Source organism: Octopus sinensis, linkage group LG8 (assembly GCF_006345805.1).
Source record: "Octopus sinensis linkage group LG8, ASM634580v1, whole genome shotgun sequence".
Classification (NCBI taxonomy): Eukaryota; Metazoa; Mollusca; class Cephalopoda; order Octopoda; family Octopodidae; genus Octopus; species Octopus sinensis.
Genome location: NC_043004.1, coordinates 32,408,655 through 32,422,120, shown reverse-complemented (window position 1 = coordinate 32,422,120; position 13,466 = coordinate 32,408,655). Strand labels below are relative to the sequence as shown.

The 13,466-nt window shown below is 36.9% G+C and overlaps 1 protein-coding gene across 1 annotated transcript in view; it reads right to left on the bottom strand.

The window, feature by feature from the left end:
• LOC115215113 (frataxin, mitochondrial) overlaps positions 1-9,471 on the bottom strand; it is a 29,019-nt gene extending 19,548 nt beyond the window's left edge. Inside the window, exons 1-2 of the mRNA XM_029784285.2 lie at positions 9,322-9,471; positions 1,478-1,557 (exon numbers count right to left, since the gene is read on the bottom strand). Coding sequence (XP_029640145.1) covers positions 1,478-1,557; positions 9,322-9,417 — 176 coding nt within the window. The 5' untranslated portion in view covers positions 9,418-9,471. The remainder of the gene's footprint in view (positions 1-1,477; positions 1,558-9,321) is intronic.
• Positions 9,472-13,466: the final 3,995 nt, after the last annotated feature.

Below are 13,466 nucleotides of genomic sequence, written 5' to 3'. Positions count from 1 at the left end.
TTGGTAATCTATAGGGCCACACCAGGTTCCACTCTGATTTGGTACAGTTTCTATGGCTGGATGCCCTTTCTAAGCCAACCACTCCAAAAAGTGTAATGGCTGCTTTGTACATGTCCCCAGCACAGGTGCCAGTTATATGACACCACCACTGGCCATGACTATGATTTCACTTGGCTTGATGGGACTTCTCAAGCACAGCATATTGTCACTCGTCATTGCTTCCGTGAGGCCCCAACATTCAAAGATCATGCTTCACCACCTTGTCTCATGAATTCCTGGGTCTACCTCTTTCACAGGTTCCATCTACAGCTAGAGATTAGCATTTCTTTACACAGTTATCATACCAATGCAGTCGTCTCTCTTGCACATCACATCTGACGCCTCTTATGCCTAACTTTTTCTCTCAAGATGCTTACACTCTGTTGTACATGCACACTGACATTGCACATCCAGTGAATTAAGGAGGAAATTCCAGCCATGGAAGCTAAATCTAAAATTGAGAGGCTTCTAGGAAGATTTAGCAAAGACTTTCCTACTTTCTGTTTTAGCAAGCAAGAAAGAAGACAAGACTTCCCTATCATCAAGGAAATGTCCTTGCTTAGTATGCACAAAAAGCATAGATATAAATTACATACACAATATCCAATATAAACTATGGACATTACAGGCAGACTAACAGAGAAAGTAAGATATGTATATGCCAGGTGCACTATAGCAGTACGTACTAAGGGTACACCAAAAATGCCCAGATGGCTCACTAGGATTAGTCAATAACTTTTGTTAGGAGACATAATTAGCAGAGGAGGTAGTTGCTCAGAAAAAGTTCAGGGAGCTATTAACACTGTTGGCAATAAAGGTCTCTTCCTTCAGATAGAAAGGAAGATTGTATGATTCTCAAATTAGCACTGCAATGCTGTATGGCAGCAAGCCATGCGCCCAGAATGCTGAAGATTTGCAAAGACTAGAGAAAAAAATGAAGTTTGTAGTAGTATATATTTGTAGTACTATATATAAATTAATTTTATAGTAAGTTTAACTAACTGGTGTGTATATATTTGAACCATTTTTCTATTTTAAATTCTTGTAGTCATACATAGTATTATGTATATAAGTTAGCATGAAGTTTTTTTAGTATATATCACTTAATTAGAATAAGATTTAACTTAGATGTTTATTAAATAAATAAATAAATAATTTAATGTATATAGATTAAATTATAGTATTTTGTAGTGTAGGTGTGTTTACGTCCCCATGACTTAGCAGTTCAACAGAGACTGATAGAAAACGTACCAGGCTTAGAAAAAAGTCCTGGGGTTGGTTCCTTTGACTAAAATCTCAAAGTGAAATGAATAAAAGATGAAAGATAAATAAATAGATAAACCTTATATATTCTAATTTAATACTCTAGGTCCTTTTTTTCTTAAGAATATAAATTTGTTTTTAACCAAACAATAAATATTTATCAGAATTTACTGACTTTTTAACATCTGTACAGTAATACTGGAGTGAGTTTGTGGGAGTAGAGAATTCCAAATCCTTTGAAGTTAATCCATAAACCTATTGAATAGAGAAGAAAGTACTGAGTCACTAAAAGGACATTTTAGGCATAGATAGTTTGGAATTTTTATATATTTGTGAAAAAACAGAGTACAAGACATACAACACAAGGAATATTTCCCTTCTTCAGTTGTCCCCGTTTCGTCTACTCCACGTTTCGAAGGTAAGGACAAGACGCGACTTCGTTAAAATAGTCCTTCCCGCAAAGCAAAGCAAATAAAATTTGGGATTTTTTGCGGAGGGGTAAAAGTGGTAACAAGAACAGGACAGTAAAAACAAAACAAGACAGCAAAAACAATACAAATAAAAACAGTAAAAGACAGGACAAGGAGAATAACACAGTAAAAACAAACAATGAGGGCTGTTAAGCCAAGACGATGGGAAAATTATTATTGAACGCAAAAAATCCCAAATTTTATTTAATTTCAACAGGGACAACTGAAGAAGGGGAATATTCCTTGTGTTGTATGTCTTGTACTCCGTTTTTTCGTTGTTTGAAAAAGTCCGTTTCCATTTTCTTGTTTTTATGTTTTCGTTTCTCATTGTGTTCGACATTTTTTTGGTGTCCTGTACCCATATATGCATGTATATATATATATATATAGATGTAGGTATGTACATATATGTATGTATATATGCATATGTTTATATATTATTTATGTTATTATATGATCGAACGCCACACATCCTTTCCCAAGTAAGTTTTAAAAGAGTTTATATATATATATATATATATATATATATATATATAATTTACTTTGTGTATGTATGTGTGTGTATATATATATATATATATTTATATATTGTCTGGTTGTTTCATGTTCTTGCCCGATTTTGTATTTATATATATATATATACATATATATATATAGTACGTACACTTTGGTCTCTCATATGTAAGTATATATTTATCTAAATCTTGTATGACTCTTCTTTCTTTTATTCTCTCTATCAGCCCTTTCATGCTTACTTCGTTCTTTCGTTTCCCCTCTCTCACATTTCCTTGCCTTCTCTTCATGCTCACTTTCCCTCCTCTTTTCACTTCACTGTGTCCCTGTCATTTTTTCTTGCCCCTCCTTAATTCTTCTGTCCTTCTGCCTCTTCCTCTCTCTCTTCTCTCTCCACGTGACCTTTCTTTCTCGGTTCGGCCGCCATCTGTGCAACATCTGTATTCCTCTCTGTGCCTGTGAAATCCTATATCCCTGCCATAAGGCTTTATTTCCACACACACCAGCTTAATTTAATTCATCCTTAGTTGAAAGACACCTGTTGTTATGTCCTGTTATTTGTATTTATGTAACATTTTCCGGTTTTTATTTTCTGTCCTTGTTTTTGTATACATTCCCTGCTTTCTTCCAAGGAATCTAATGCTCTTAGCTTAGTTTTTCCTTGGGGCTGGCCAGATTGGAGCAATCTCGAGTATAACCAGCTGAAATTGCAAAGATAATCTGGAACTTGACTGAGGAAAGAAAACTCCGAATGACCTGTCCTTGTTTTCTTTGCATCGTCTATCTGGATGTTTTGTTGTCCCTTTTTTTGTATCAGTTAACTGTCTGGATGTTTTGCGTTCTTGTCCCATTTTGTATTTATATATATATATGTATATATATATATATATATTTTCATATTCTCTCTGCTCATAATTCCTGGGAGGGTCAAGTCTCCTACACAGTGTCATATCAGAAGCAACCATCATATTCCAGCTGAATTCCCACCATGTCATTGATCTACTTCTAGGTCTCCTGCCAGTGTGCTCCATTTGAAGAAACCATCTTACAATTCTTTTCTGTGGCATGCTAATCACAAGTCCATAGCACTGAAGCTGTGACCTCTCAACGCAGAGAAGTAGCACCTTGACTTAGAAAGACTCTCTGATCTCTGAGCTACACAACGTCAAGTAAGGTTACCCCAGAGATCCTTTTGCTGAACTCCATATTGGCTGCTTGCATTCACAATCATATTCTTTTGGTCATTGCCAAGCATTCGTGACCATAAGTGTAGATGGCACATAGAATACATATATAATCTCATCATCATCATGGAATGTCTGTTTTCCATGCTGCTGTAGGTTGGGCACTGAGCCCCAATGTTAGCTCTGACATGGTTTCTATAGCTGGATGGCCCTCCTAGTGTCAACCACTGGGTGATTATTTTTTGTGACACGAGTATTAGTGAGATTGCCAAGTAACTAGCAAAAAAAAAAGAAAAGAAAAGAAAAACACCTACTCAACTGAGTGGAAGTGTATTTGAGAGAATGAGAGTTAGGTTATGCTCGTTGTTGAAAGGCTAAAATATGACAGGTGTTTGCTAAAAAGGGAACACATAGCTAAGGTTGAATGGCTATCCACCTGATAGGCTCAGGAAAAACTTAACCTATGCCTTGAATTTTCAAGGAAATCAGCCACCTTCAGGCAGCTGATTTCCTTGATGTGACCTTAAACTTAGTCACTAGTGCTTATAAGCCTTATAGGAAACCAAATGAGAGACACATATTAATACAGCTTCCTGTCATTCAGCCATGGTGTTCAGGCAGTCAGCAGAAGAATCTCTAACCTGTCTTCAAGTAAAAATATTTTCAACACCACAGCTCCTTATTACAATGACACCCTACCCTGGCTGCCAGCAGATTTAAGAATAAGATTAGTTACACAATTGATCTACTGTCAGTAAGGAAAAACACCATCAGTAAGTTTTGCGGTTCACCACTTCCACTTGTATAGGTAGGGTCTTTCTTAGTTCAGTCATAAACACTTCTCCCTAAACGCATACCTTACTTGTAGCTGTTTATCTATTATAAAGAAAATCTTAGTAGATAGGTCTGTCTACCTGAAACAAGGATAAGATGCTCTTTCAGAGGCAACCTCATGAACACTAAATGGCCACTGCAATAGAGACTGTTGTATGAGTTGGGGGTGACTACAAGGTATCCAAGCAGGCAGACAGATGTGTGGAAATATATGGGAAATATATGTGGAAATATATGGGCACTACAGATGTGTGGAAATATATGGGAAATATATGGGCACTACAGATGTGTGGAAATATATGGGAAGTATATGGGCACTACAGATGTGTGGAAATATATGGGAAATATATGGGCACTACAGAAAGTCCCTTAAGGACCAAATTTAACAAATTTACTATTTAGGAGAGGTGAAACAAAGTCCTAGCAAAGATTACCACCAGAAATCCTGACATGCTAGAAACAACAGCTAAACCACATTATTTCTGGAAAAACTTCACCACTTTCAAAAAAGCTAAAAGTAAAACATTCGGAGGTGATGCGCAAGGGTTGGAGAAAGGGATTTGAGTGTTTCATTAAGAAAAAAAAAATTCTTAAAGATATGGTCACTGAAAGACAACACTGTAGAATACAGCATCAAATAAAGAGCACTGGGAAGATGCAAATCTTACTTCAATAGCAATAAGAGGTTATTGACAGACAAAAAGAATTCTGTTTAGCAACTCTCTTCACCTGAATACCTACCTAAACTGTAAAAACAAGCAATTTTTTTCCAATCTTGCCCTCATGAGTGCAGATATGTAGTTGGATACAGGCTGATTGCAGCATAAATATAAACATTAGAGCTTCCAACTTCATGATTTGAGGGTTTGGTATAAGGTTTACCACACCAAGCTTATCACAAACACACACACACACGTACATGTCCACGAGTAATTTTAAGACTGACCCTTCTGCCATCCACACTACTACTCTACAGTTATTTTACTTCATACATCGTGAAGACACTGTCGGATTCCTATCCAAGGGACATAACTCTAACAAGCAAAGGTTTCTAGATGTGACACTTCCTAATCGCCAGTGGCAAAGAAGCATCACCATACTTTTCAGACAACCCCTTCTGATGACTGCCGAGATGGGTTTTATCAGATTCTTGTGTATGAAACTGATTGGTAAAATCAGCAGAAATAGATCTTTAATACCATATTGTGTGTGTGTAGTGCTGATATCTCTGACACCATTATTTTCTGCATATGACTTTTGTAATATAGGCATTAGCAAACAACAACCAGTGCTCTCAAAGAAAGCATCAGTGAGAACAAAGAGGCAAGTAGGAAGACCGCCAATGGGGTGATAACGTATGTACGAAGATAGACGGATGGATTTCCTACAGAAGTCAAAACATTTGGTCTGTTTTCTGACATGAAAACTGATTACTGAAGATGCATGTCGACCTGAGAGGCAATCATTTATAGTGTTAACTTGTTTGTTCCTTCTCAAGCCACGCCTGGCTCATAAGGGCCAGTTTCCCGGTTTCCTTGGCGTATAGGTTCCCCACCTGGACGGGACGCCGGGCCATCGCAGGTGAGCTGCAAGATGCAGGAGGAAAGAGTGAGAGAAGGTTGTGGCGAAAGACTCAGCAGAAGTTCCCATTACCTTCTGCTGGAGACATGTGGAGCTTAGGTGTTTTGCTCATAAACACACACATTGCCCGGGCTGAGATTCGAACCAGCTATCTCTCGACTGCGAGTCCGCTGCTCTAACCACTAGGCCATGTGCCTCCACATTTATAGTTTTAACCACTTATAGTGTTCTGTATGAATTGATGCGCTTTACACAAATACTACAATGGTAAATGATAACCGAGTGTCAAATCTGTGAATAGACTAGTAAATGTGACAGTAACAGCTGTAATAATGTTGGTTTCAAATTTTGGCACAAGACCAGCAATTTCAGGGAGGGGTCAAGTTGGCAGTGTTTTATTCTTTTTTCTAAAACTTTTTCAGATTCCTATGCTTTCGGTGTAGGAGAATACGATTTTGCCCAAAAATCACGTTTTCAAAATTTTAATCCCCACCCCACCACCACCACCCCAATTTCTTAATCTTTAACTTTTTTCCAAATTTTTTTTTAAACTTTTAATTTTTCTTTAAGAAACACTCAATTCCTCTCACATTCCCAACCCACCCATCACCTCCTTGCTTTCAAAAAAATTAAAGCTCAAAATGTTTCGCTTTCATCTGATGTTTCAAACATGTCTAGAATTCTACTGAAATTGCAGGTGTCAAAAAAAAAATCAGATTACCACCAGAAATCCCGACATGCTAGAAACAACAGCTAAACGACATTATTTCTGGGAAAAAACCTCCTCACTTTCAAAAAAGCTAAAAGTAAAACATTCGGAGGTGATGGGCTAGGGTTGGAGAAGGGGATTTGAGTGTTTCATTAAGAAAAAAAAAATTCTTAAAGATTTGTAATCTCTATTTGGTTAATGTTTAAATGGCTATAGAAAGAAAGGAAGGCCTAAGAACTCATGGCGTAGATCAACACAGAAGGAACTAGAGAAAGGGGGACATTCATGGCAGAGTATAAGTACAGAAGCGAAAAATTATATGACATGGAATTCAATTATAAGTGGCCTATACTCCGCATTGGAGGGTTAAAGGCAGGAAAAATAAGTAGTGGTCATTTGCAAACTCAAGTGGTGACACTTTCATTTCTCCTTAGCCCTCATGTCACACAGTTGTTAATGTTTATTTCAGTTGGGTCACGCCCTTCCAATTGCTATAGATCCATAATGCATCTTACGGCCATGCCTGTCACCTGGATGGTGAGGAATCCTATATTGGGAGTGGTAACGACTAGGATAGGGTAGCTGACTGCTTATTGTGATCATTCGTCTTTTGGTTTCCTGTAGCTTTGCTCTCTTTTACAAACTCAGTGAACATACATGTATTTCCTATTTCAAAGAAATTCAAACAATAGATATAAGACCCAAGTTAAAAAGATTCTCAACAATTCAACTTCTCTGGTTGACATTAAGACACCCACCCCCAATAGGGGCCTTAAATCTCACATTTTAGAGCTCCATGACTTCCATTTTTCAGGAACAAAATCCTTTTAACAGGTTCTATAAGACTAGAATTTTGAAATATGCTCATAAAAATCAGTAGTATGGGATACATGTAGCACGATTACAATTTTTTTAGGGTGTGTAAAGAGAGAAATAACCTCATCTGCAATTTTTATGAAATTCGAAACATAGGTATTCCAGTTCATTACAGAAAATATAACAGAAAAGTCTAATTCTTCAATTGTCTGTAACACGGGCAACGCCGGACATCTCTGCTATATATATATATATACCCCCAATCCCCTCCCCTTCCAATTCTACGGCCTTGGCCTTTAGCAGGCTATACACATGCTAGAAATAACAGCCAAATGTCACAAAACTGCAATAACATTATGAACACCTATTAGACCCTTTTTTTTTTCGTTTTAGTGACCGGGCGCTGCCGTGATCCTTTTACTGTTTCACTATAACGCATGCAGAAACAAAACCGTTCATTTTCACTTTTAGACAGTGGGATGTCGGCGAGGGGGGGGGGAGTTTTCCATAAAAAATCTGAAATTAAAATTTGAATTTCTGTTTATTTTTTTCCATATTCTTAATCTCCGTATTTTCCCACGTAAACTGATTGAAAAAATAAAATTCGAAACAAGTTTAAAAAAAAAAAACACTTTAATTTCGCGTGAATTACTTTGCCACAAAACTGCGGGAAATTACTCTGAAAGAAATCTTTGCAGAAAGGTGAGGAGATAGATTACGAATTTCTTTCATTATGTTATCGCAGTTTTGTGAGATTTGGCTGTTGAGGTTAGGGCGGGGACGAACCTTCGGTATATGGACCGGTATAAGTACCGGATACATTTCAAAAAAGTGTTTTTTTTTTTATATATATGGAGGGTTAGGGTTTGTATTAGGGGTGGAAGAAAAGGGTTTCTGTTATCTTCAGAAATGTAAACAAAGTCACGTGTATACATATATCGAAGCATCGCCCGTTAGTCGAACCTTCGGTATATTAGGGTTAGCGGGGTAAGGGTTTGGGGGTTAATGTCGGGGGGAAAAGTCAAAATTGAAGAAGGTAGGGGAATAAATTTCACAATGCCGATTTTTGGCAATTTTCCGGAACCTCCGTATCCGAAAACGGGGATTTTTGGCAAAAAAAAAATTACAAAAGTAAACAAATATGCGCAGGAGTGGCTGTGTGGTAAGTAGCTTGCTAACCAACCACATGGTTCCGGGTTCAGTCCCATTGCGTGGCATCTTGGGCAAGTGTCTTCTGCTATAGCCCCGGGCCGACCAATGCCTTGTGAGTGGATTTGGTAGACGGAAACTGAAAGAAGCCTATCGTATATATGTATATATAAGTGTGTGTATATGTTTGTGTGTCTGTGTTTGTCCCCCTAGCTTTGCTTGACAACCGATGCTGGTGTGTTTACGTCCCTGTCACTTAGCGGTTCGGCAAAAGAGACCGATAGAATAAGTACTGGGCTTACAAAGAATAAGTCCCGGGGTCGATTTGCTCGACTAAAGGCGGTGCTCCAGCATGGCCGCAGTCAAATGACTGAAACAAGTAAGAGTAAAAGAGAGAGTAAAATTAGGGAGAAAATGGGGACGGGTGGAATTCTTTACGAAATCTGTAGTTATGCCCTATTTTGTATCGGAGGTCGTCGTTGTTTATGTGCAGATTCAACAACCTTTATTATATAATCTCCTATAGGCCAGTAAACAATCTTCAGTGAGTAACAAAGCCATTGATGTTTTATTCTTTCCTCGCTCATGATTTGTCTTGTTTGGGATTTATATTTTCATGTGGAATATCTATGTAATTAAGTATGCTGTAACAACGAGAGCCTCTGACATGGATACAGTTCTGGCGCGTGTTCAATAATAATTAAAAGGTTAGAAATTTTAATTTTAAAAATCACTGTTGAATTTTGAAAACATTTATAATTACCTTAATGTTTGGCTGGGTTATAACTCTATAAGAGAAAGCAAAATTATTTCTTCGTAGATGCCTAAATAGTTTCATAGAAAGGCGGCGAGATAACATGTTGGCACACTCAAAGGACAAACTGCAACTAAATAATTGAGTTATCTCCCCATGGTTTATCGGGTTTTCGTGTCCTGGGCACAAGTTACAGGTACTTGGTAGGATGAACAAAAGATGTGCTCTTTTCAGCAAAGTTTATTGATTTCTGGGTATCGTACTAAGTGTAACACGCAAAAACATGGTTTAGGGAAATAATCTTATCATTCAGGTTCTTTGTTTGCATGATATCAAAAATTATCTGGGTACTTCTTCGGTGTGTTTTTTTTTAATAATAATAATGAAAATATTGTATACAGTGCTCAGGTGCACCACAACTTGTCAAAAGTGCGTATAAAGCATATGCAGTAATGTACAAATATCTGGAAAGTGAACAGTGTATGGAGGGGAGAAAATCAGGTGTAGTATTGGCGAATTTCAGGAAGCATGGAAGTTTTGAAGGATGCAGTGTTCCGACAACTAACAACTGATGCCGGCAGTTTGTTCCATACTTAGCAACTCTTAGCGTGAAAAAATGTTTCCGAAAGTCATGGGAGTTTGTGTAGGATTCCGATTCAGTACCATAATCTAATAGCCCATTAACTTTGGAATAGGTGTAGTAAATTAAATCGGATCTATTCCATCTCAATCACAGGTTTTTTAATTACTTTTTTTTTTTAACTAAACAGTTTGAAACTTCGAATACTGGTAAAATTTCTCAGGTAGAACACTGTTTACTCTTAACGTTTTTGACAAAATTTCGTATTTTAGAAGTTGTTTCGTGTTAAAGTTGTCATATTTGGGTAATTTCAACCAATCAACGACGTGTATTCGGATGAAGAAAACTACTGCTGTTTAAGATAGTAATCGAAGAGGAACAACTTCCGGGTCATCTCTACTAAATTCACCACTCTGTTCTCTGTTTACTCAAAAACGCTAAGAGTAAACCATGTTCTATGCAAGAAATTTTACCAGTATTTGAAGTTTCAAACTGTTTAGTTAAAAAAAAATTAATTGAAGAGATGGAATAGATCCATTAAATCAAACCTATACATTACATGTATTTATTTTGCTGATCTCAGCCAGATAACAAGCTAAGTTGATTCTAAGGTTACACTTAGAATGTAAGTAGATGTAACTAAATACAGCAAATATTTTGCTCAGCATTCTTCACTTTTTATCACACCACCGCACTTTATCTTTTACTTTCTTTTTAATTGTTTCAGTCATTAGACTGTAGCCATGCTGTTGCACCACCTTGAAGAAGTTTAGTCCGATGAATCGATGACAGTACATATTTTCTTTAGAGCCTGATACCTATTCAGTCGGTCTTTTTGTTGAACCACAAAGTTATGGTGACATAAACACCAGCGTCTGTTGTTAAGCGGTAGTAGGGGTAAGCACACATATACGACAGGTTTCTTTCAATTTTTGTCTATGAAATCCACTCACAAGGCTTTGGTTGGCCCGAGGCAATAATAGAAGACATTTGCCCAAAGTGCCACACAATGGAACTGAGCCCAGAACCGTGTGGTTGGAAACCAAACTGTTTGCCACACAGTCATGCATTATAGATGAAAAAGGTTTACTTTCCGTTCACCAACAGATAAATAATAATGATCTCTGACATTGTCAAATACATATTTTAGAGAGGTAACAATCAATCAAATTGTTTCCTTGTATACCATCGTTGCTTATTTTATCAGTTTCAATAGAACGAAGATAACATCAACAATTTGAACTCAGAATGTAAAGAAATACAAATGAATACTGCAAGACAGTTTGTCTCTATAGATTTTTGTCTATATAGTACTAAAATTCAAATTTTGTTTGTCTATATGTGTGTTCCTTCATTTCAAGTTAAACAATGTACTGCAGACATAAAATGTTTTGATTAACTTACTCTTGGTCATAAGCCCATCTTGTGTATGAAAAAAATAAATTGAATGACTCTGACACAAAAAAACTTCAGACCAAGAATTTCATTTATTATTACACTGATACATTTAGAAAGCTTTCACCATCACTGACAACAAAGAAAATGAAGAGAACATGCAAAGTTATACATACATAAAAACATACATACATACAACTCTTTGAGATAAAATACAAATCATTCATAGCAGACAAATATATGTACATGAATGGGTGCATACATACAAACACACACAAAATGAAAAGAATATGCATACAGATATGAAAGGATCGCACATGCACACACAGTTCTGTAATAATATATATCATTGTCATTTGTTTTTCTTAATTCTCACAATCTTTCAAATAGCTCACATTCATTCTTTATGCTTTATTCTCTCCTCTGTATCTGATGCTCTCTTTCTAGAGAGCTAACTGCAGGAAAAGAATTTAGCTAAAACGAAGCATTTACAATTGCCATTTGTTGGTTTGGAGAAAACCTTTGACAGGGTCCTTTACTCCGTGATCTGGTCATCACTGAAGAAGCTATGAGTAGAATGGCTTGTGTAGGGGAATTGTCAGCAAGATGAAAGTAATGAGTACAGCAATTTAGTGTGCAGGATTCATTTGTCAACTATCATATTCATTGTAGTCCCACAGGTCATAACAGAGGAAGTTAAGACTGGTTGTCCTTGGGAATTACTGTATGATAGTGAAGTGTAGTCTTTAATGGAATAGATATAGAAAGAAATGTATATAATGTTCTAGTGTCTGAATGACAGTGTACATCCATGAGCTGCAAGGAGAACAGGAAATAAGAGCTAATGAGATGTAAAGTGTAAGACTTTACATGAGCATGATGTTCAATAGGCATTTTGAACATCATGCTCAAAATGGATGGAACCATCTTAGGAGGATGAGTTCAAATGATGAATGTTGATCACAAGATGCTGAGCCTCACAAAACAGATGACAAAAAACACAAAGATTAGTGACACGTATTGGACAAGACCACCATCCATGCAATCATAGCAAAATGTTGGATGTGATGGGAGCTGGCCTGTGTATATCTACATTGGGTCACACCTAATATATTCATGTTCAGTCATTTGCTCTCCTACCAATTTATTATTCACTCCTGCTTCTATTTATTGTACCATGTCACCTGTGTAATACAAGGAATAGTAATGGATCTGTCAACATTTAGTTCTGCTCCATGCTATCACTATCTCTTACTTCCATCATGATGTCTGTATACTGGGGGATTGCACAAGGTCTGTTGATTTCTAATACATTCTGCTCTCTTCTTTGGTAGTGCTTGCCAACACTCTCTTTCTCAGATCTCTCATTATTGACATCTCCACTATCTCTTATGATCACCTACCATTTGCACTTTCTCTAACCAGCATACTGTATTGCTTCTGTATTGCTAGTCATCACTACCTCTTCCACAGGTAATTTGTTATTGATATACTTCACTCTCTTTTTACCAGCAGCTCTCCACCATTACCGTCTTTCTTCTATTACTTCTGTCATCATACTCCCACTTTCTTTATTCTCTCACCTGCCCTCTCATCTATTCATCCTTTTGGTAAGATTATTTTGAACAAAAGAAGTAGTGAAAACTCATTTGTCTTTCTATGGCAACCCCACTAGTGTCACAGAAACCAATTTGAAAATGGATATAAGTGAAATTTGGTCCTTCAACCTGACTAGTGGGTAGTGCTTCTGGATTAGAACTGACTTTTAGCATGGAAAGTGGATGTAAAATGACAAGAACAGGTTTCTGCAAAGTTTCTATCAAACAGTTTTTCTCACAAAGTATTGGCCAACTTGAAGCTGTGGTGCAAGGCATTTGCTTAAAGTTCTGTGCAGTGAGAGTAAGTATCTTTTGACACACGGCTATATTTGCACCCAAGACTGCTACTAGTAAAACACTTCTCCGTTATACAGTGCCTTTCTCATGTTAACATTGAACAACTTTTTCCTGTTTTTTCATTCAACCAACATTACAGCTGTAACCATCACTTCTTTTTGTTCTGGAATATTGCATTCACTGTCCTTCCTTTATTTAAAATGGAAATGATTTGAAGATTTGACTGTTAATTTTAGCAAGTTGAATGACTGTATAGAAGCCCTCTCACTGTTTTACATAGAGAC